The sequence below is a fragment of the Gopherus evgoodei genome, chromosome 11, assembly GCF_007399415.2.
Source record: "Gopherus evgoodei ecotype Sinaloan lineage chromosome 11, rGopEvg1_v1.p, whole genome shotgun sequence".
In the NCBI taxonomy this organism is placed as follows: Eukaryota; Metazoa; Chordata; order Testudines; family Testudinidae; genus Gopherus; species Gopherus evgoodei.
Genome location: NC_044332.1, coordinates 15,311,573 through 15,332,533, shown reverse-complemented (window position 1 = coordinate 15,332,533; position 20,961 = coordinate 15,311,573). Strand labels below are relative to the sequence as shown.

General features: G+C 46.2%; 1 protein-coding gene across 2 annotated transcripts in view; it reads right to left on the bottom strand.

Moving 5' to 3' along the window:
* Nucleotides 1-8,577: 8,577 nt before the first annotated feature.
* The window catches only part of LANCL1 (LanC like 1), a 29,186-nt gene continuing 16,802 nt past the window's right edge, over nucleotides 8,578-20,961 (bottom strand). For both annotated transcript variants that reach the window (XM_030580069.1, XM_030580070.1), the window contains exons 5-10: nucleotides 16,800-16,935; nucleotides 16,192-16,338; nucleotides 13,984-14,166; nucleotides 13,305-13,481; nucleotides 12,754-12,826; nucleotides 8,578-10,641 (exon numbers count right to left, since the gene is read on the bottom strand). In XM_030580069.1, coding sequence (XP_030435929.1) covers nucleotides 10,565-10,641; nucleotides 12,754-12,826; nucleotides 13,305-13,481; nucleotides 13,984-14,166; nucleotides 16,192-16,338; nucleotides 16,800-16,935 — 793 coding nt within the window. In that variant the 3' untranslated portion in view covers nucleotides 8,578-10,564. The remainder of the gene's footprint in view (nucleotides 10,642-12,753; nucleotides 12,827-13,304; nucleotides 13,482-13,983; nucleotides 14,167-16,191; nucleotides 16,339-16,799; nucleotides 16,936-20,961) is intronic.

Below are 20,961 nucleotides of genomic sequence, written 5' to 3'. Positions count from 1 at the left end.
GATCTAGTGGTGCTGTTGCCTGCTTCAGAGCCTCAATTAAGTGAATGCAACTGCATGAAGTGGGGGTCTGTACCAGTGGATCCTGAAGCAGAATTGGGGCCTCACTTAGGCCTGGTCTACACTACGAGTTTATATCAAATTTAGCAGCGTTAAATCACATTAACCCTGCACCCGTCCACACAACGAAGCCCTTTATATAGATATAAAGGGCTCTTAATCCTGGTATCTGTACTCCTCCCCGACAAGAGGAGTAGTGCTGAAATCGGTATTGCCATTTCGGATTAGGGTTAGTGTGGCCGCAATTTGACGGTATTGGCCTCCGGGCGCTATCCCACAGTGCACCATTGTGACCGCTCTGGACAGCAATCTGAATTCGGATACACTGGCCTGGTAGACAGAAAAAGCCCTGCAAACTTTTGAATTTCTTTTCCTGTTTGCCCAGCATGGAGCGCCGATCAGCACGGGTGACCATGCAGTCCCAGAATCAAAGAAGAGCTCCAGCATGAACTGTATAGGAGATACCGAAGCTGATCTCTGTATGGGGAGATGAATCTGTTCTATCAGAACTCCGTTCCAGAAGATGAAATGCCAAAGCATTTGAAAAAATCTCCACGGCTATGATAGGCAGAGGCCACAATAGGGACACAGCACAGTGCTGCATGAAACTTAAGGAGCTGAGACAAGTGTAATGGAAAGCCAAAGAATAAAATGAATGCTCATGGAGGGAGGGAAGGGAGACTGAGGACTCTAGCTATCCCACAGTTCCCACACTCTCTGAAAACCATTTGCATTCTTGGCTGAGCTCCCAATGCCTGAAGGATCAAAAACATTGTCGCGGGTGGTTCAGGGTATATGTTGTCAGCCCCCACCCCGTGAAAGAAAAGGGGAAAAAATTGTTTCTCGACTTTTTTCAATGTCACCATATGTCTACTGGATGCTGCTGGCAGACACGGTGCTGCAGCGCTACACAGCGGCATCCCCTTCCCTTCCTGATGGCAAGCAGTGCAATATGACTTATATCCATCATCATCATCTCATGAGTGCTCCTGGCTGGCCTCGGTGAGGTCGGCTGGGGGTGCCTGGGCAAAAATGAGAGTGACTCCCAGTCATTCCCTACTTTAAGCTTTGTCTAATGGAGATTCAGTCCTGCCTGGAATATCATAGCAGCTGGAGGCTGCCTTCCCCCCCTGTCTTTTATCTCTGCTTACAGAGGCAATAATGTCAGTGTTGTTTCTTATTCATGCATTCTTTATTACTTGATCACACAAATAGGGGGATAACTGCCATGGTAGCCCAGGAGGGGTGGGGGAGGAGGGAAGCAACGGGTGGGATTGTTGCAAGGGCACCCCTAGAATGGAATGCAGCTCATCATTTCTGTGGGATGTCTGGGGTTCTGACCCGGAGTGGCTGTTTGCCTCTCTGGTTCTTTAGTAGGCTTGACTGATATTCTAGGCAGGACTGACTCTCTATTAGACAAAACTTAAAGAAGGGAATGACCTGGGGAGTCATTCCTATTTTTGTCCATGCACCCCCGGCCAACCTCACCGAGGCCAGCCAGGAGCACCCATGAAAGCAGCAGATGGTACAATATGACTGGTAATCGTCTCTGCTAACTTGCAAAGGTAAGGGAATGCTGCTGTGTAGTACTGCAGTACCGCTTCTGTCAGCAGCATCCAGTAGACATATGGTGACAGTGAAAAAAGGCTACACGGGCTCCATGGTTGCCGTGCTATGGCCTCTGCCAGGGCAATCCAGGGAAAAAGGGCGCGAAATGATTGTCAGCCCTTGCTTTCAAGGAGGGAGGATTGTCTGACGACATTTACCCAGAATCACCCACGACACTGTTTTTGCCCCATCATGCATTGGGATCTCAACCCAGAATTCCAATGGGCGGGGGAGACTGCAGGAACTATGGGATAGCTACGGGATAGCTACCCACAGTGCAACGCTCCGGAAATTGACGCTAGCCTCGGTACATGGACGCACACCGCCGAATTAATGTGCTTAGTGTGGCCGCGTGCACTCGACTTTATACAATTTGTTTCCAAAAACCGGTTTATGTAAAATTGGAATAATCCTGTAGTGCAGACATACCCTTATATAACATCAGTGGGAAAACAACAGTAGACTTCAATAACATCCAATTAGTAACACAGGAAAGAACATTTACTCTAGTCATCTAGGCCCTCTCAACTAGACTCCTACCTATTTCTTCAGTTAGTGCTATTGGTTTTAGGTCTCTGCCCTTAATGTTTTGAGAGTTATAATCATTTTCAAGAAATCAGGACTCAGAGTTTCTGAAATCAGTGCTGAAGGAGCAGAAGAAGGAATTTTAAAAAATAAAGTATGGTAACCAGAGGCTAAACTGTGCCATCAGAATTCCTCATTAAATGTAGCAATTGGCATATTATGGTCCCAGGATAACAAAGTAATTACATTCTTCACTATTCCCCCGCTTAGGGGTATGTTTTCCCAACAGAAATCCCATTCCCATCATGTGTGTGCAAAGGCAGGGAAGGAGAAAGAGCGAGATTAAGATGGGAACAGTCTTCCTCTAGGAAGTAAAGACATTTTCAGTTGCCTGTTGTCATCCTTTGTTAGAACAATCGGAAGAATTCAGGGATTTGTGATGGAGGATGTTCATGGCAGCACAGGAAAAATCTTGCATGCATGTAGCAATTATTCTTGCCAGTTTAAGACAGCAGGCACTAATCCTGTTTCAAGATTTAAAGAGAACCAAACTCTTCTTATTTTTGCACAGTTCAGTATTGTGTCATAGCCTGGCCTTTGCCTATATCTAATCTGTTAAGTTTCTTTTAATTTTCTTTTCAACGTGATAGCTGCTAGGGGGCAGAGTTAGAGCAAATTTGATTAGTGTTATCAAATTGAAAAGAGTGGTATACAGTGGTTAAAAGAAACTAGGATTTAAAACTCATAGGTTATATTGCTAGCTCTATCATGCCATCTATCCCTTGGCAAACCATGGTTTGATGCTTAATTAAATATTTGTAAATGGCTTGGACATTCCTGGATGGAACAGACTAGAGAGATAAAAATTCTAAGCCATGTAATAGACATTCTTTCCCCCCAGCAAAATTTTTATTTCCATGTGTCACCAGGCTGTGTTGGCATGTTTCCTGCTTAGAACTGACCCAAACAATGTATAAATTGGTTGTGGTGATCCATTGTTTCAGTTAGTGGGATAAATTCAACCTCACTGGAAGGAGGTAAAACTCCCATTGAAGTCAATGGCTTTGGACCTGCTTATACCACAGCTGATATTCCCCGGTGGTTATTAGTGATAGCAGAATTCACAAATGCATAAACATTATTTCCAGTGCCACGGGGTATTTTTTGAAGCAAAAAGCCAAATGAACTTGGCAAGTTTTAATTGTGAAATTTGCAAACCAGAATAGCAAACATTGTCTTTGTGCTCGGTCATAGCACTAAAACAATTGAACTCTATTGCCATCTACTGGAGGGAAAACTTCCCTCTTCTATAATCACCCCTGCCAATATTTTAACATGCCTTCCATGAAAATATGCCTTTTTGCCTGTGATATACCCCCACGTACCGGGATGAACATGTTTGCAGAGCAAAACAAACAGTTCTCCATACTCTTCTGCATTTTAGGAACAATATACAGGCTTGAGGCCTTAGCATCCATACTGTGTAGAAAGCCTCATAATTGCATGCCGGCTGTGTGTCGACTTAAATAAAATAAAGGTTAAAATGTCTTTTGAAGTTTGGCTCTTTAGCAGAATATTGACGTGCATCAATTTCCAGTCTCACCTTATATGCTAAGACTGTGGTAAGAGAGAGCTTCTATCTTTTTAAAAATAACACTTCTAGATTTTTAAGCTACTGCTGTAGGCAAATATGCAGCACAATAGAAATATGAAAACACACACACACAAAAAGCAAATGATATACATACCACTATTTTTATAAGGCTTCTCCAAGAGGGTAAGCTGCACAATTCTAGCACCTCAACAGGGTGCTTTCAATACTGGGGATGAAATCATGATTCCCCTGAAGTCAATGACAAAACTCTCATTGACTTCTATTCAGGCTTTAACCCCTCCTATATATTATGGCCAGAGCTGGTATCATTGTCTAGTTTTAAGATTTTGTGGCATTCCCAGTATAAGATCTTGTTTTCAGTTGCCTTTGTCAAACTTTAACTATTTGGGCTGATATTTTCCATGCCAGGTGACTGCCTCAGGTTTACCTTTGTTTGGAAAGCTTCAGCTAAAATAGTTCAGCCACATCAGAGAATTAATGGGGGGGAGGGGGTGAGAGGAGGATGTTGCTTTGTTCATGCTAAAAACAAACCTCTTGCAACCTTTCCTTGTGAAGATCTAGCACCCCATGTTTTGGAGTAGGAATTTCATTTGGCAGGGTAGTTGCTGTGGTGTCAGGGATATTCCATTTGTTGTTCCTGTGAAAAACCACTCACATTTGACCAAGCTATACCAGGACTTATCCTGTAATTGAGACTCTGGGGTGTGGCACCGGGCAAAGAAATGAATTAAGGGAGTCTCTCCTGGGCTCTCAGGGCTTCCCTGGCTGGGAGGAGAACTTTGAGTAATTCATTTAAGCTACAATACAGAAATGTATTTCCTGCACCCCTCAGAAGCAGTGCAAAGGCTTGGAGGAGTCAGGAGTAATGGAGGAGCTGAGGGAGAGGACGGAGCCTGGGCGTGAACCTGGAGGATTATTGGATGTGGGTGGGAGAAGTAAAGAACAGGTTTTTTTTGCAGGGGAGGGATTGTTAGGTGGCTGGAGAGTCTCCCCTATGCAGACCCTGGCTGACCTCAGTCTGTCCCTTTGTCAGGCACATCTGATCCTATCCCCGTGTGTCCCTGCACCACCACTCCCCATTCAGCCAGGCATATCTGTACATGTCCCTGGGTGGTCCTGCACCCTCACTCCCCATTCAGTCAGGCATATCTGTACATGTCCCTGGGCAGTCCTGCACCCCCACTCCCCATTCAGCCAGGCATAGCTGTCCCTGTCCCCATGTGGCCCTGCAACCCCATTCAGCCACCTCCTATCCCCATATGGCCCTGCACCCCTGCTCCTATCCAGTCCCTGGCTCATTATTGTCACCCTACTAGCTCCTGTGCCTCTGCCACAGTATGTCCTCCCCATTAGCCCTTCTGGACCCCAGTCTGTGTAACTCCCCCCAGCAGCCCCATGTTCCACTCCCTGTGTGCCCCCCCCATCCCGTGCCTCCTCACCTGACCCCATGAGCAGGGAGCTATGAGGAAGGCAGCTTCTGCTCCCTACCTCTCTGCAGCTGGCTGCTCTGGCCAGTCAGCCAGCTGCCCTCTCTTCTGGCACCACATCTGCCCCTGGTGGGTGAAAGGTGTAACTGGAGCTTTCCTTCACCTCCCCATCAGAATCAGTTATAGTGCGGGGGATGTTAATTCTGTGCTTGCACAGTGGCACAGAATTCCCCCAGGAACAGAACATATGAAGTGCTAAATAACACTCAGTGTTCTGAGAAATCAGGACTTGAGCATCTCAGCGGGGCACCCAAAATTAATGGACACTTTTGAATGCTTTGAGTCTCTGTCTCAGTTACCCATCTGTGCAACAGGGATAATACCACTCACTCATCTCATGGGGATGTTCTGAAGTTAAATATATTAATGTTTGTGAAGTTCTAAGATACTGTAGTGATTGTGTAGAGAAATCCCATCAGGAGCCACGGTTTGAATAGTGAGCAGTAAATAAGACCCGAAGTCATACATTGAACAATGAGAAAACAAAATATCAAATCGCTGCTTATTCCATCCTGTGCACTGTTTGAGGCAGGGGTCCTATGGAAAACTAGTATGTGACCATGTAATTGAGACTGTGTCATAATGCATACACAAAGGGGGCTGAATTAAGGGTGCACAGGCATTTCCTAACTTCTGAGTGTTTGACTCTGTAACCTTTATGTCCTTTAAACAAAGCTTTGTGTGTGTAATATGTAATTCATATTCGTAAATATATCAGTATGACTGTACAAAATTTAAGGCACAAAGTTTGCTGTGGACCATATTAGTCTTAAGTGTTTTCAAAGAGAGCCAAGCTCCATCACCTAAAATATATTACATGATTGTGGTGCTGGTTTATAAACTAGTTTATCAAAGGAGCTATACCTTTGCTCGCATAATGGTATGATGCCTCACAAACGTTTCTCTAACCCTTATTCATGTGGTGCTAGAACATTGACCACTGACTTAGTCAGTATAGATTGCAATTTATGTGCCTATGAAAAGTTAATATAATGCTGAAATGGGAAATTAAACTAGATGGCCATGAGCAGCAATCGGAGGTCTGTCCCTCCCCAAGACGCTCCCTCTATCTTGATTTCACCTCTTTCATAATTGTGCTTGCTGCTTTCTAACAGCAGTGATAGTCTAAGATAGTCTAAGTCTAGTGATGGTTGCCTCTTGATGGGGGATTGGACAACCAAGGATGGTTCGTGGCTAACAATACTACATGCGTTTTTCATGTTGACAGTCCTGGTCATACGTATAAGCTGAACACAAGTTAAGTTAGGATGGAGGCCAAGTGAAAACCAGTTGCATTTTCTGAATGGGACATTCCACTTGATTTGTTGGTAAACTAACTTGTTGAAGTTTGTGTATCTGACCAGCATGCTCCTCAAGTAGCTTGTAAAGAAAACAGAAAAATATATTTTAAACAGCCCCCATTGCCCAGAGCGTGTATGTGCGCGCGTGCGCGCACGCACACATACACACAGAGAGTTTTGGATTCTTATTGAGTAGAACCCATCATCAGGATGGACGCATGTCCCCTGGAATGGTGGTTGAAGCATGAAGGGACATATGAATCTGGCATGTAAATATCTTGTGATGCCGGCTTCCACAGTGCCATGAGAACACCTGTTCTCACTGTCAGATGACATTGTAAACAAGAAACAGGCAGAATTATCTCCTGCAAATGTAAACAAACTTGTTCATCTGAGCGAGTGGCTTAAGAAGAATTAGGACTGAGTGGACTTGCAGGCTCTAAAATTTGATATCGAATGCAGTTTTTTTGTATATAATTCTACATTTGTAAGTTCAATTTTCACGATAAAGAGATTGCACTACAGTACTTGTATTAGTGAATTAAAATACTATTTCTGTTTTTTTATGGTGCAAATACTTGTAATCAAAAATAAATATAAAGTGAGTACTGTACACTTTGCATTCTGTGTTGTAATTGAAATCAGTATATTTGAAAATGTAGAAAACATCCAAACCTATTTAAATAAATGGTATTCTATTATTAACAGTGCGATTAATCACAGTTAATTTTCTTAATCGCTTGACAGCGAAAGCACTACTTTAAACTAGAATGGGAACAGGTGATTCAAATGGATGGATTCCCTTTAAAGAGTGCACAGTCTGTAAAAAGCAATACTGCTTACAAGGGAGTTTTGCCAGAATAAAGACTAGTTCAGGCCTGGGTTTATGTGAAAGCCACAGGGGGTACAGAATACACAGAGCTGAAATGAGAGAGTCGTCTTAAGAATAAAATAAAACCCATGTTTTATTTGGTGGGGGTGGGGCGGCAGATGCTAAATAGACGGAGTGAGAGCAGTTCCATTCCCCCTTCACAAACAGGACAGAAAAGGCCAAGCTGGATAAGAGGCAAGCAAAACAAAGCCTCAGAACATTATTTATCACCAAGGAGAAAGGACCAACTACTCGGTTTTTGTATTCTCCAGTTTAGATTGCAAAAAGCAACAACCAGCAATCCTGCTTTGAGCAGGGGGTTGGACTAGATACCTTCTGAGGTCCCTTCCAACCCTGATATTCTATGGGCCTTATGGTTACTGGAGCAAGCCAAACTAAACTGGGGAAAGAGGAGTTGGAGCTCAGCCATGCAAATCTCTTGTAAGCTGTAGTTGGGCCCCCAGTGGCAGTGATAGGGGACTAGTATGCAGGTCCATGTGGGTACTGTATCTACAAACCAGCGCTGTTACGGTCACAGTGTTGACAATCCTAAATGTTCAAAAATGAGTCAGATACCTTCTCCTCCCCCTAGCAAATCAGGACAGTAGTGTTCAAACCGTGAGATTCACAATATAAGTTTTGGATTCCTTTTTTATTTGCTTTCTGAGCCCTTCAGTCAAACTCAAGTCATGTTTTCAGGCTTTTTGACAAACCACGAGGGCTAAAAACTTTTCAGAATGAAACCTGAGATCTCTCAGCTACAGAAGCTGGGGCTTTAAGGAAAGCCAGACGTGAGATAATAGTGTGTTGGAAATGCCGTATTCAGAGGCTCGCAATAAAGCCAATATTTGATGGCTGTGACCAGGGAGCCACGGTGATGGGCGTTAGCTGGCAAAACTGACAAATTCACACACTTCTGTGAAGCAACAGGTGGACTTCTCTTTGCAGGCATTCATGTCATGTCTGCAGCAAGCTACAAACAGGTTCCATTTGGGTCTTTCTAATTGAGCCCACCACAGTAGAGTCTCAGCAGCTGTTGGCAAACACTGCCCTGTCACGCTACAATTATGGGGCATTACCAGTGAACAGGATTAAGAAAAAAGGACCTACAACTTGCGTGTTTCAGCATTTTATTAAACAGCTTTCAACCTAAGCGTTGTACACCATGTCCCCAGCTCTTTTCAAGTAGTACATGTCCAAGCACAACAGCAAACATGCTGCTGGAAAACTCTGTGCAACAGGCTGCAAGAACGCTTTCTTTAATAGGAATTCTCTTTAACAGAAATCCAAAACACCAAGACGGGGTCTCAAATCAGTTGTCACTACAGGCAAGATGCAAGTTAACTTACAGTAGGCTTCATCTTTAGCACTTCTCCAGAACTATTCAATTACTCAAATCCTCCTTCCTGGAGGTCCCTTTTTTTTCTTTTTTGGTTATTCACCGCAGTGTTAAAAACTCAGAAACACTGCAGTGAGAGTCTGAGCTAGTCCAAATGAGCTTGATGCTTTTAACTGGGACACCCAGCAAACAGTTAATTAGCTCCACTGTGTTTCCAATTTTTCTAATTAGCTGTCCACACAATCAGTGCTGAAACCTTTAGTGAGAAAGTCAACGAAAGCACTGCCTGCAGTGGCAAAGGAGTCTGTGCAGAATACAGTTTACGCTGCTTGCTCAGGCAGTTCACATAAGTGAGCTGGAGATGATTTTCTAAGAGAGATGCAGTCTTTAGGCTCTATTAGTGTTTCTCGCTACTCACTATCAGCAGCCTTGAACTATCAAAACCATTTCCACCTTTCTTCAGGCCTGGGGGAAGGTGAGGAATAGGAGGTCTCATCCAGCAGCCAATGGAAGAGCCAAGAAGCAGGTTCAGGAATCCAGCAGCTAATGGAGAGTGCTCCTTTACCAGAGCACATTCGTTAGCAGGACAAGTGTTTACTAGGACAGATCCTCAGCAGGTGTAAGTGAGTGAAGCTCCATCAATGGATTAATTCCAATTTACAGCCAACGAGGATCTAGTCCATTGACTGGACAAGGTATTCGATCAATACCAATTTGGGCAGATTTCCCAGCTACTTTTCAGATGGATTCTTGTTCATGTATCAGGCTACAATGAGTAGTAACAAGTGAGCCGAGTTACTAAGGTTCATGGAAGCTGATTAAAGAAGTAGGAGGTATTAAGAAGCCAGTAAAGCTACAAATATAACAGATTAAACACTAACAAAACTTACTGAAATCGGTTTCTTTTCCCACAACTTCTGTTTCCAGGCCTGGTTCACCAGGCTAACAGCTGCAACGTTACATATAATTTTAAGTCAAGACCGCAGAAAGCTTTCAAAACTGAACTTGAAAGATCACACTTGGCAGTAACTCAACTCTTTTGAACTGACACTTTCAGTGACTGAAGGTTTTCTCCTGTAGCGTTTAGCAGAATATGGTGAATCTGCACAATAGGTTATGGATTATATATTCTTGTCACTGAAAAATGCACAAAGAGTGAAGCACAGTCTGCTTATAAAGCAGAAAGGTGGGAGGTTTGAGAGAGGACTCTGGCATGTCAGTGATAGCTGTGACAGTTTCAGTCTGCCAAGAGGATGGCATAAGAAATAACTTCTGTCTCCACAGTCCATCACAGTCAGCTGCCCAAGGAGCAGCTCAGTTAGTACTGCCTACCTCCATGATTAGGAGAGGGAATACCTAGGTGCCAATAGGAGGTAATAATCGTAAGATTTCATCTTTTGTTTTCCAAAGACAATACTCTAAGCTTCTATCCCTGTTACTCATGACAAAGTTACGTTAATAGAAGAAAATGTCTCCCTGGAATTCAGATGCATAAAATAGCAAAGCTCTGAGTTTGCATATCCAATAAAATACTGTACATTTCCCATCTTTAGGAACCAATAAACAAAAAACATGGGTTTTTTTAAATTCTGAACAAAGCAAAAAGAGCACTAGAAAAATTTTAAATATGGAAAAGAACTGGAACCATCAACAACAGAACTTTACAAGAGATGAGTTTGAAAAGAGACTCAAGCAAGCTCCATCTCCTTGTCCAACGGATGCGGAGTGTAGTGGGAGTGCAGGGAACTGCTACAAAGGGTTTTATAGCTCAAATGCTGGGAACTTGGCCTTTGTTGGTACCAGGAGATCAGCAAGAAAATATATTGTCCCAGCCATTCCTGAAGGAAAAAAAGAAAATTGTTGTTTCTCAAAGCATATAACGGAGATTCTCATTGCATGTCAGTATTATCATGGAGTAAATCATAATGAGTGTGAGTGTGAATCATGGAAGACGGGGAAATGGGCCATTTTCAAAAGCACCTACGTGACTCAGGAGTCTAAACCCATTTTTCCAAAGTGACGCAGGCATTTAGAGCCAGATTTTTAAAGGTATACAAGTGCTTAAGATGCAAATAAGATGCAAGTAAATCTCCTTAGGCACCTATTTGCAGTTGTAAGCATTAAAATACCTTTAAACATCTGGACTTTCAATATGTTTGAAAATTTTCCTCCAGATCCTCAGCTGATGTAAACTGTCCTAGTAGAGTTGCCAGGTGTCTGGTTTTCGATTGGAACACCTAGTCAAAAAGGGACCCTGGCAGCTCCTGTCAGCGCTGCAGACCTGGCCATTAAAAGTCAGTTTAGTGTGGGGCTGACAGGCTCCCTACCCAGAGGGGCGGCTCTAGACATTTCGCCGCCCCAAGCACAGCGTCATGCCGCAGGGGGCACTCTGCCGCTCGCCGGTCCCGCGGCTCCGGTGGACCTCCCTCAGGCGTGCCTGCGGAGGGTCCTCTGGTCCTGCGGCTCCGGTGGACCTCCCGCAGGCGTGCCTGCGGAGGGTCCTCTGGTCCCGCGGCTCCGGTGGACCTCCCGCAGGCGTGCCTGCTAAGGGTCAGCTGGTTCTGTGGCTTCGGTGGAGCCGCGGGGCCAGCGGACCCTCTGCAGGCACGTCTGCGGGAGGTCCACCAAAGCTGTGGGACTAGCGGACCCTCCGCAGGCGTGCTGTCAAAGGCACCCTGCCTGCCGCCCTCCCGGCAACCGGCAGAGTACGCACTTGGCATGCTGGGGCCTGGAACCGCCCCTGCTACCCAGCTCCGTGGAAGTGGCAACATGTCCCTCAGCTCCTAGGCAGGGGGACGGCCGTGGGGTTCCGCACGCTGCCCCTGTTCCGCGCACCAGCTCCACAGCTCCCACAGCTGGGAACTGTGGCCAGTGGGTGCTGCAGAGGCGGCATCTGTGGACACAGGCAGTGCAAAGAGTCGCCTGACTGCCCCTGCACCTAGGAGCCAAGGGACATGCCGCTGCTTCCAGAGAGCCACCGAAGGCACCCCAAACTCCCTCTTGTGCCCCAACCCCCAGCCCTGATCCCCCTCCCGCACCCAAACTCCCTCCTGGAGCCCGCACCACAACCCTACTCCCACACCCCAACCCCCTGCCCCAGTCAGAACCCCCTCTCACACGCTGAAACCATCAGTCCCAGCTCGGAGCCCCCTTCTGCACCCCAAACCCCTCAACCCTGGCTCCACCTGAGAGCCCACACCCTCAGCAAGAGCTTCCCCAACCCCCTGCCCTAGTCCAGTGAAAATGAGTGAGTGAGCGAGGGTGGGGGAGACAGAGCAACAGCTGTAGGGATGGAGTGAGTGGGAGTGGGGCCTCAGGGCAGGGGTGGGGCAAGGGTGTTTGGTTTTGCATGATTAGAAAGTTGGCAGTTATGTCCTAGTTCCATGGACGTGAGTGGCTCTGTGATTTATGGTGGCTGTGGAACTGGCCCAGGGTTCCCCCTTCTGGCAGATTTATGGAGCAGCATAGGTATCAGCATTTGGGAAAGCTATCTGTTGCCCAATCATGGCCTGGATCTGTGGCTTCTTTTTGTCCATTTCTTCATTGTTCTTTAGAGTGACACTGAAAAGGACTTGCACAAAATAGTAAGTACACAGAGTGCAGAGGTTGGCTGGGCAACCAGCCTGAAATTACTGTAGGTTTAAACAGTCCCTAATAAAGACTTACTCCAGTGAGAGTTATGAACTGTACCAGAGCTGAGTGCAGGAGGACTCGGTGCTTATGCCAGCCTCCAGCCCTCCCAGCTGGGGTTGCAACAGAACAAGGAATTCCAGTTGTAGCCATTATCCACTGCTGTTAAAATCTCATTCAGAGAGGGTCAAAACAGTGGGTGTGATTCTCCTGACGCTGATTTTAGGGGGTCTTAATGCAGTTACTCTCAATTTACACTGGTATGCGATCAGACTCAGGATTCAGAACATATTACGTAGAAAAGGCTGGACAGAGATTACCTTCAAAGAGAGAGAAGGGCGTGTCTGGAATCCGGCATCCATGCTCCCCATAACTCAAACACCACTCTGCAAACTGAGGAAGGAAGAACAAAGTGTCCAAACTTTGTAGGAGACGTGACATGGACGTTAAAAATACAGACACTCCCCCCAGCGTCCTCCAGATCTCCATCTCATCACGACAATGGAACAGAAAACAGGCTGTTGCAAGGCACTGCTGCTGACTAGAGCCCAGCAGGGACAGTGATGAGAGTGACTGTTTAAGGACCATCCTGGTCCACGTGCTAGCTGCATCTCTGCCAGGCTAGAAGTTAGATTACAAAGGAAAGAACCATCACGCAGAGTGCAGAATCAAACCATCCTAACTGGCTCTAGAATGTTAACTTACATTCCACCCTAGCCTGACCGGTTCCTCTCCTTAACAAAAGATGGTCCCATGATTTTCTAGCAGATAATTTTTTTAAAAGGTGAGCTATCCCAGCCAGCATCCAATCTTTCCATGACCCGGTGGCAAGAGTCTCTCCTCTGTGTCTGTTGCTCATATGGATGCTCACCTTGCAGGCCCTGTACAAGTATTTCATGTTTTGAGTGAGGTTGTATAGCATAAGGAAGGCATAAGCGTTGCCAGCTGTCCCATGGCACAGCCCATAACCTTTCTTCAGCAAACCCCACTGCCAGATCACTTCCGTGCACTGCAGCGCGTCACTCAGATACTGCTGGTCAGCAAACACCTGTGGAGATGAGAGAGAGATTCCAGTCACTGCAATTATCCCCTTTGCATCCACGCTGGGCTGCAGCAGGTCCCCACCTACTTGGTTAATGAGTTCCTATCGAGAGTGACCTCTCCTACTTAAACAATGGCGCCGTGACTTTGCCTTCTACTGTCAAAGATTTTAAAAGTGATAAATGAAGCAGCGTCACCGTTATTTAACTCACAATGAGCTGTCACCATTAGTCACCTACCACAGAATGAATACAACACATGGCTAACTCCACAAGCAACGAGAGCATCCTGCACCGGGGACAAGACACTGGGACATGTTCAGAAATCATTCATTAAAAGTCTAATTTCCTTTTTGATTGGTGTGTAAGTGTGGGCATGCATGGTGGCACTGGTGGGTTATTTCATTAGAATAGTACGTGCCCTGACAGAGACTCCCCTCTAGAGGATTCTCTGAGATCAAATTCCATGTTTAAAGCTCTCCTGTCACCATTTTCCAGGACCTCCTGTACCTTATAGGCCTGTGCGAGCATGTAGATCACGCCAGGTGCCCCGTGACACCAATGGACAAGCAGGTCTCTGGCATCATCAATACAGGGGGGGTAGTTGCCTGATGGGAACTTCAGTTGGCAGACATAATCCACACTGGGTTTGACTGTGTTATGTAACTTCACTTGGCTCACGCCAAGGCCGGGCTGAAACAGACAGACAAGAGAGGCTGTTAAAACATGAAATAAGTACTGTACAATTCCCTCCCCCAGCCGGCAATGCTAGTTTTAGGGGCATAAGCAATTTATGCTTCAAAGATGACAAGAGAATTTGGCGTTACCGATTCCTTCCAGCTTCTTCAGCTGTGCTGCGTCAGCTCATATCTTTCCTCCTATACAGATGGGCTAGGAGAATGCTGGGGGCAGGCTGCTCAGTGCCTCGGCTGCGAGTGTGCACCTAGTCAGCCTTTAATGCCTCTTTCTCTGCAGCAACAGTGATTGGCTCCAGAGGGTGCCCCAGCAAGGGGAGTGTGATGGGTATTCACCCTTTACTAGCCCTGAAGGGGTGAGAGTAGCCCAGAAGGGACAAATGAACCTTTAGGCTGCACCCCAGGGAGAGTCAGACTTGACTGATCAATTACTAATTGCTGAAGCTCAGCTTGGGGAGAAGCTGGGTAAGGTGTAAAGCCAGGAAGTTTGCAGCAGAAAGGGGCTCCAGGGAGGGAGTCTGCAGTTGCTCTCTGGGCACAGAAAGGTGGGTAGGGAGAAACCCTTGGGCTTGGGGGCTGAGGAGAGCAAAAGACCTGGGTTCCTGTCCCTGACAGAAGGGTGCACCCAGAGGAGATGTGGAGAAGAAAGCCTGTAGAAGGCAGAGTAGGAAGAAGCCCAAGGACGGAGCAGTGAGGGTTGAGACTGTGTAGAGCTTGTCTACTGGGTGGGCCCAGGTTTCCCACCAGCCAATGGGAAGTGGTGCAGGATTGGTGAAGTTGCAGCTGGACAACTGGTCTGGCGAGACTTTGGTACATCAGAAGGGGGAAACTATATTGTCACCTGGCTGGAGGTCTGGGTCACAAAGAGAGAGCACCTCCCAGTCCCGGAGAGTCAGAGGGGCTGCGGGGCAGGTGAGCAACAGAAAGGTGGGGGCTCGAGTCGACAAGGGCTGACCCCTAGACCCAGCCACAAGGGGGTGCCCCCACTAGTGAGTGAACACTGTTACAGGGAGAAAAATAAGGGGATCCCTTTGGATTTTAAGAGGCAAGGAAAAGTCTATCCTACAAACCTGAAGTGGTTAGGAATAGCTTAGAGGATATGATCAGGATTAATGAAATGAAGCAAAGAGAAAAACTCAGGATGACTATCAGGAATGATTCCCAGACACCAAGACCTAGCAGATCATGTCACCCACAGAAAGCACCACCACCCCACAGTGAGCTGCAAGGCCAGCCCAACTTGAAGATCTCAATTTTTATTTGTACACAGGTCATGTAAAGAGGCTCAAGGGTAACAACCAGTTTAAAACTAAGGGAGCAACTTCACCATTGACCTCATTGAAAGCAGGAATGGATCCTCCATGTCCTCCTCCAATTGCACCACATTGGCCAAAAACTATATAGATGGAGTTCTCTTTTAAGTTGGCAGCTCTGAGCCCCTTGGAATGAGCGTTTTAAGCTAAGAATCATATTATTCCCAAATTGCTAATGTGCAAATTGAAAATCAATACCTGTGCTGTACAGCCATCAGTGATAAAGAATTACACAGTCTGATGTCCTCCTCTGTACCTTCCCTGGTACACTTTCCCTGTAAGCGTATGGTGCATTATGCTTGGCTGCTCTTTTCTATAGCCCACGTATTCTAGATTCAGCTTGTAACTTCATTCTATAGGGAGCCAAGATGCCAAACTCAGGCTACCTGAATCCCCATGATTTTCTAGGTACCTAAAAGTTAGGCATAATGACAATTAAGTTTCTTTATGAATCTAGCTCTAAGTGACTAGCCACCTCAGAAGTGTAGTAGCCTCCTAGAAACACAGAGTCTGGAGCATTTTAGAGGTGTTTTGAAAATAGGATTTAAATCAAACAAAAGAGAGCATCTGATGGACAACTGACCATGATTGACACCAGTGTGACATCACTAATAGCCAATCAGAAAGCTCCCCAGGTGTCCCAAATTCAAACTGGAGGGCATTAGAAGTGAAACTGCTAGGAAGGCCTTTTCTCTCCAGGTGTGTCTCACCTGCATAAGGTAGTAATAAATTCCTGCCAGGCCATGGGCGGCCCCTATGTAATACTCCTGGTACCACTCATACATCAACGGGCTCTTGGCTGTGAAGTTCCTCCTTTTGGCCAGGCTCTCCCCAGATGCCATGACTGCATCGCAGACCTGCAGGCAGAAACCAGATGTGAGTGACGACAGCTTTGAGGTATATAATCTCTTCCCTCCAGCCTGGCAGACAGTAGCCAGCGCAGCAGGTATCACAGTGCAAAATATAGTTATGCACCTTTGTTATTCTGCACGTGGAAATCCTAGTTTGTGAATGGGGGAGAGGAACAGGGGCTTCTTCAACTCTAGGCACAGAATCCTAATGGATTAGGAAGGGCATTTGGCACAATATCCCTTTGGAAGAATGGGGCCTGCAGCAACAGCTGGAGGTTCCATGCTGTGGCCTTCACATGTGTCCTGTCATGTTTTCACACATGCCAGAGTTACCTAGACCAGCATCTATTTTCATCCTTCCAAGGATGTGCTGGGTGGGAAGCGACAAAATACAGAGGACAAACGAGTAGGATGCGGGAGGCTAATTCAGCCTACATTGGAGAGCAACTGGAGAGATGACAGGGTACCTGCTGAATATAGTTCTGAGGGATTTTTTCCTCTCCAAAATGCTTGTTCACGAACAGCAGTGCATAGAGGTATCCCATGCGCCCATAGAGCATTTCATCAGGTGCTCGTGGGTCAAGTTTGTGCAGCTGAAGCAAGCTGGAAAGAAAGATTCAGGTGAGGAAGTAGATTGGCAGGGATGAGCTATACAAAAACACCCTCAAATTGTAACTCCAGTTGAAGGCTACTAGACTGGAACACAGGAGATCTGAGTGCAGATCCTAGTTCCACCACAGGCTCACTCTGTGTGACCATGGGAAATCTCAGTGCCTCAGTTCTGATCTGTAAAATGGACATAATCCTGCCTTTGTCTTGTCTGTTTAGATAGTCAGCTCTTCAGGGCGGGGGCCGTCAGTTATTATGTATTTGTACAGCGCCTAGTGCAAGGGGTCAATTGGGGACTCTAGGCGTTACTGGAATCCAGGTAATAACGTTGATAGTCAAACCCAAGTTGATAACTGTGTGGGTAAGGCAGGATGACCCTTTAAAGCAAGGAAAACATCTCCTCCATTCCCAGCTCCCCCATCACAAGCCATAGCGGTACTTTTAGAAATTCAGCTTCCGTGCCACAAGGCACTTCAGAAGTGATCAGCATCAGCTGATCAGAAGAGCTGAGCCATGGCCGACCATTTTTGAACATGCCACCCCTTATGTCTAAAAGTCTTGACTGTGAAAACCCAAAAGCTCTCGTGCTGTTCCAAAACAGCTGGGGTCATCTCCCAAATGAGGAAGGAAGGCGAGGGGGCTGGGGGATGGAATGTGAATCACTTAGGCAACAGTGCGCAGTGAAGTGGGAAAGGGGTGATTATGAAATACCGAGCCTCTGTGGGGTGTAGAAGAAACAGCCAGTTGCTCTTCATCCACCTAGGCTGGGTTAATTAATTATAATCACAGGGTCAGTCCAAGTGTAAGCACCACAGGCTTCTTTCAGTGCAGTCACCTACCACAGGAGTGAGAGTATGGATTGCCTGACTGCACCAGACTTTAAACACACTGGCAACACAGAACAAGGAGTCCAACATAGTTTGAAAAGTCCTTGCATCATTCTTCACATGATTAGCATGCTGAAGTTGGTGACGCTCCTGCAAGTGTTAACAACGATTGACAACTTCACTTTGTGACCCAATCGCTCAAGATGCAAACGAGCCTCCATTTTTGCCTCTCCCCACTCTTCCAACAAGGTCACAAGTTCTTCCCTGTCAGAGCATTAAGTTGAGGCAAAGAGGAAAGTAGTATTTTTTTTCCATCCCTGGGGTCAGCGGCCTGGAAAATGCTGTCACTTTCAAAATGACAGCATGGGTGCTGCATTTCCTCAAGGCTGCTCCTTTCAGTGCCTCTTGCTGCCACTCTGACAGGCACAAGGCACAGGAACTGCACCCTCGAGGAACCACTGGTGCAGGGCTCCCCGCCACAGCCGCGTGAGGGAACAGCAAAGGTACAGTGTCAGCGCTTGCTCTTGGGCAGCACATTCTTTTTTAAAAGGAAGCAACGGCCAGTTGTCCAGAATCCCCTGAGATCATGGAGGACGCTGTGTTTCGGCTCCCGGCAGCAACAAATCTTTGCTTGGTGTTGGATTCAATGTGACTAGAGATATTTAGAGAGCGAGGGTCTCGAGGCAGATTTAGTCCAGGTCCTCACAACAGGCTACCGAGTGTTGTGCTGCCTCCCCCGGATGTTTCCCAGATGTGAGAACAAGTCACTGACTTCTCACCCTGCCTCCTAACCATGTGCAGGCAAATGTGGGTGGGAGTGGAAGGCAGGGGCCTGTCTCCCATACATTCCCCCAAATCAGGCAGCAACAGATCTCCCTGCCTCATGCCACTGCCCAGAATTCGCCCAGAATTCCTTGGTGACCCTATTCCCAGGGAGGATGGGGGAGAAACAGCTGGAGTGTGGTCTCCTGATTGTTGTGGGTGGTGGAGGGGGAAGGAGTGCCTGGAAGGGCTGGGCTACCTATGGAAGGTGGAGTGGGAGTGCCTGGGGAGATGCCAGAGCCTGCAGGACTATAATTGGATGAAGGTGCTTGGGGAAACTGGCCGAGGGGGTGGGTACATGGTATGCCATGAGCAGGGTCTTGGGGGAGCGCGTGAAGAGCTCCCTGGGGCAGTCTGGTGGGTGAGGGATGGTCTGGAGCCAGTGTTTGTACTGTTGCTGAAAGCTGCTTCCCCCAGCTGGCGTAGTGAGGGGAGGAGGAGAGGAAGTCTGCAGAGCAGTTCCTGTCAGCATCTGGGGGACCAAACCACAGAGTAAACAGGGGAATCAAAGATAATATGCTCAAGAGGAGTTGGGCTGCCAATTGTGGGTGTGTCGCACAAGGTGCCAGACCCCTAGCAACCCTGACAGTACACAGAATGCCATTTTCTAGCAGGGGATGGTAGTACCTGACAGTCAGACACCACAGATACTAAACCAATCTATTAATTGCTGAAAACTAACAGTTTCTGGAGGAAGCAAAAATGTGGCAGTGGGACAGGATTCTGTGCGCCAATTACTCTAGAACCAAACACCTGATCTCCTGATGGCAGCAAAACCACAGAATACAGTCTGTAAGAACATAGTCCAGGTTTTCATTGGCTGTTGGAAAACTGACCACCTTGAAGTGTTAGAGCCTCTCAGGGGGATAAAGCACATTTTTGGGTCAGGAACTCATTTAGGCAAGTGCTAACAGCCCCCCCAAAAAGAAGCTTGTGCGTCTTCCACTGCAGAGAAAGCTCTGCTGAGAGGCTCATTTCAGACTTTGTACAGCTAGTATGCACTCTAAAGCACAGGGACCCAAAGAGAAACAGGCATCGGGATTGCTATTCTTCTCCACTGGAGAAACTAAGAGCTTTCCACTCTAGAACTCAGCAAACTCTTCAGGAGTGCAGTAATAAACTGAAAACCCATTCCGCCTTTTGATTAATGGAAACATTTATTGTAGAAAGCAGCTTTTCCTGTTTTAAGGGTACTATGGCCTGCTCTGAACAGTCGGGGGTAGGCAGTAGGAAAGTTTGACCTAACCATTGCTGCTTGAATACCCCATTTTCTTTTCTCTGCTTGCCTTTCAGAAGTAACCAATTTCCAGTGCTTGGTCCTCCAGATGCCATTAGATGGCAGTGCAGAATTAATCTGAATTTCTGCTCTGCCACAAAACTGATGCAGCAAGGGACAATTACAATAAAGTAACATGGTTTTGGATCTGTTACAATTTGGGGTTTAATTCCCCCTACAATTGTACATCACAGTTTGAAAGAATGGTGTCCAGATGTCCCTTTGTAGGCAAATATATCTACATCACATTAGCAAGCTTCACCAATATGATGCAAGGTTGACCAATGCAATATTGTTAAGATCCCATGTATATATTTCCAGAATAAAAAAAAGGGACTTTTGTCTCTAGACTGGTCCAAGCTGCATATTTCATGAGCACTAAATTCACACCAAAAAGAAGAACATCTCGTTCTCAATTAAAATTAATGGGAACTGGGTTTCCAAATCCTTTAGGCAATTCTAACCTTCCTCCCCCTGGTCATTTTAAAACAATTGTGCTGTCTGACCCCCATAGCCAGATAACGGAAGCTATTCAGCATATGTTTCTGCCGTTGTTAGGATCTGGTAGATTTGTTTATTGGTCAACTTTAAATGGAAAGTTTGCCCCAAGGTATTTCTCATCATTTTAAGACTCCTTCTATCATATACCCTTGAAAGCTTACAATTGAAATCTGCTCCTCTGCTAAGTGTTTTTTCTCTGTCACGTGCTAGCCCTATTCAGGTAGCGTACAGCGGCTTGTGTGTAAAAAATAACAACAAAATACAGATGAAAACACAATTTAAAAACAGACACAAGACAAAATGAAAAAGATAAGCTTCGCCTTGACAAAATGTCCCTTTAACTGTAAGGGTGGAGCTAGTAAAAAAAATTCCAAATCTCCTTCTTCTCTCCACCCCCGTCCAAAGAAAAAGATAGTGGAGAGAAGTCCATTTTCAACCAACTATAGAACTAGTGTAAAGTTTTCAAAAATCAAATTTTGTTTAAGACTCTGAAAAATGGAAACATTAATAACAAAACCAATCAACCATGTGCAGTTCCCCCAGCTTGTCTGGCCAGTTCTAGTGCTGTTGCAATCCCTGCTCAGTGATAGTACA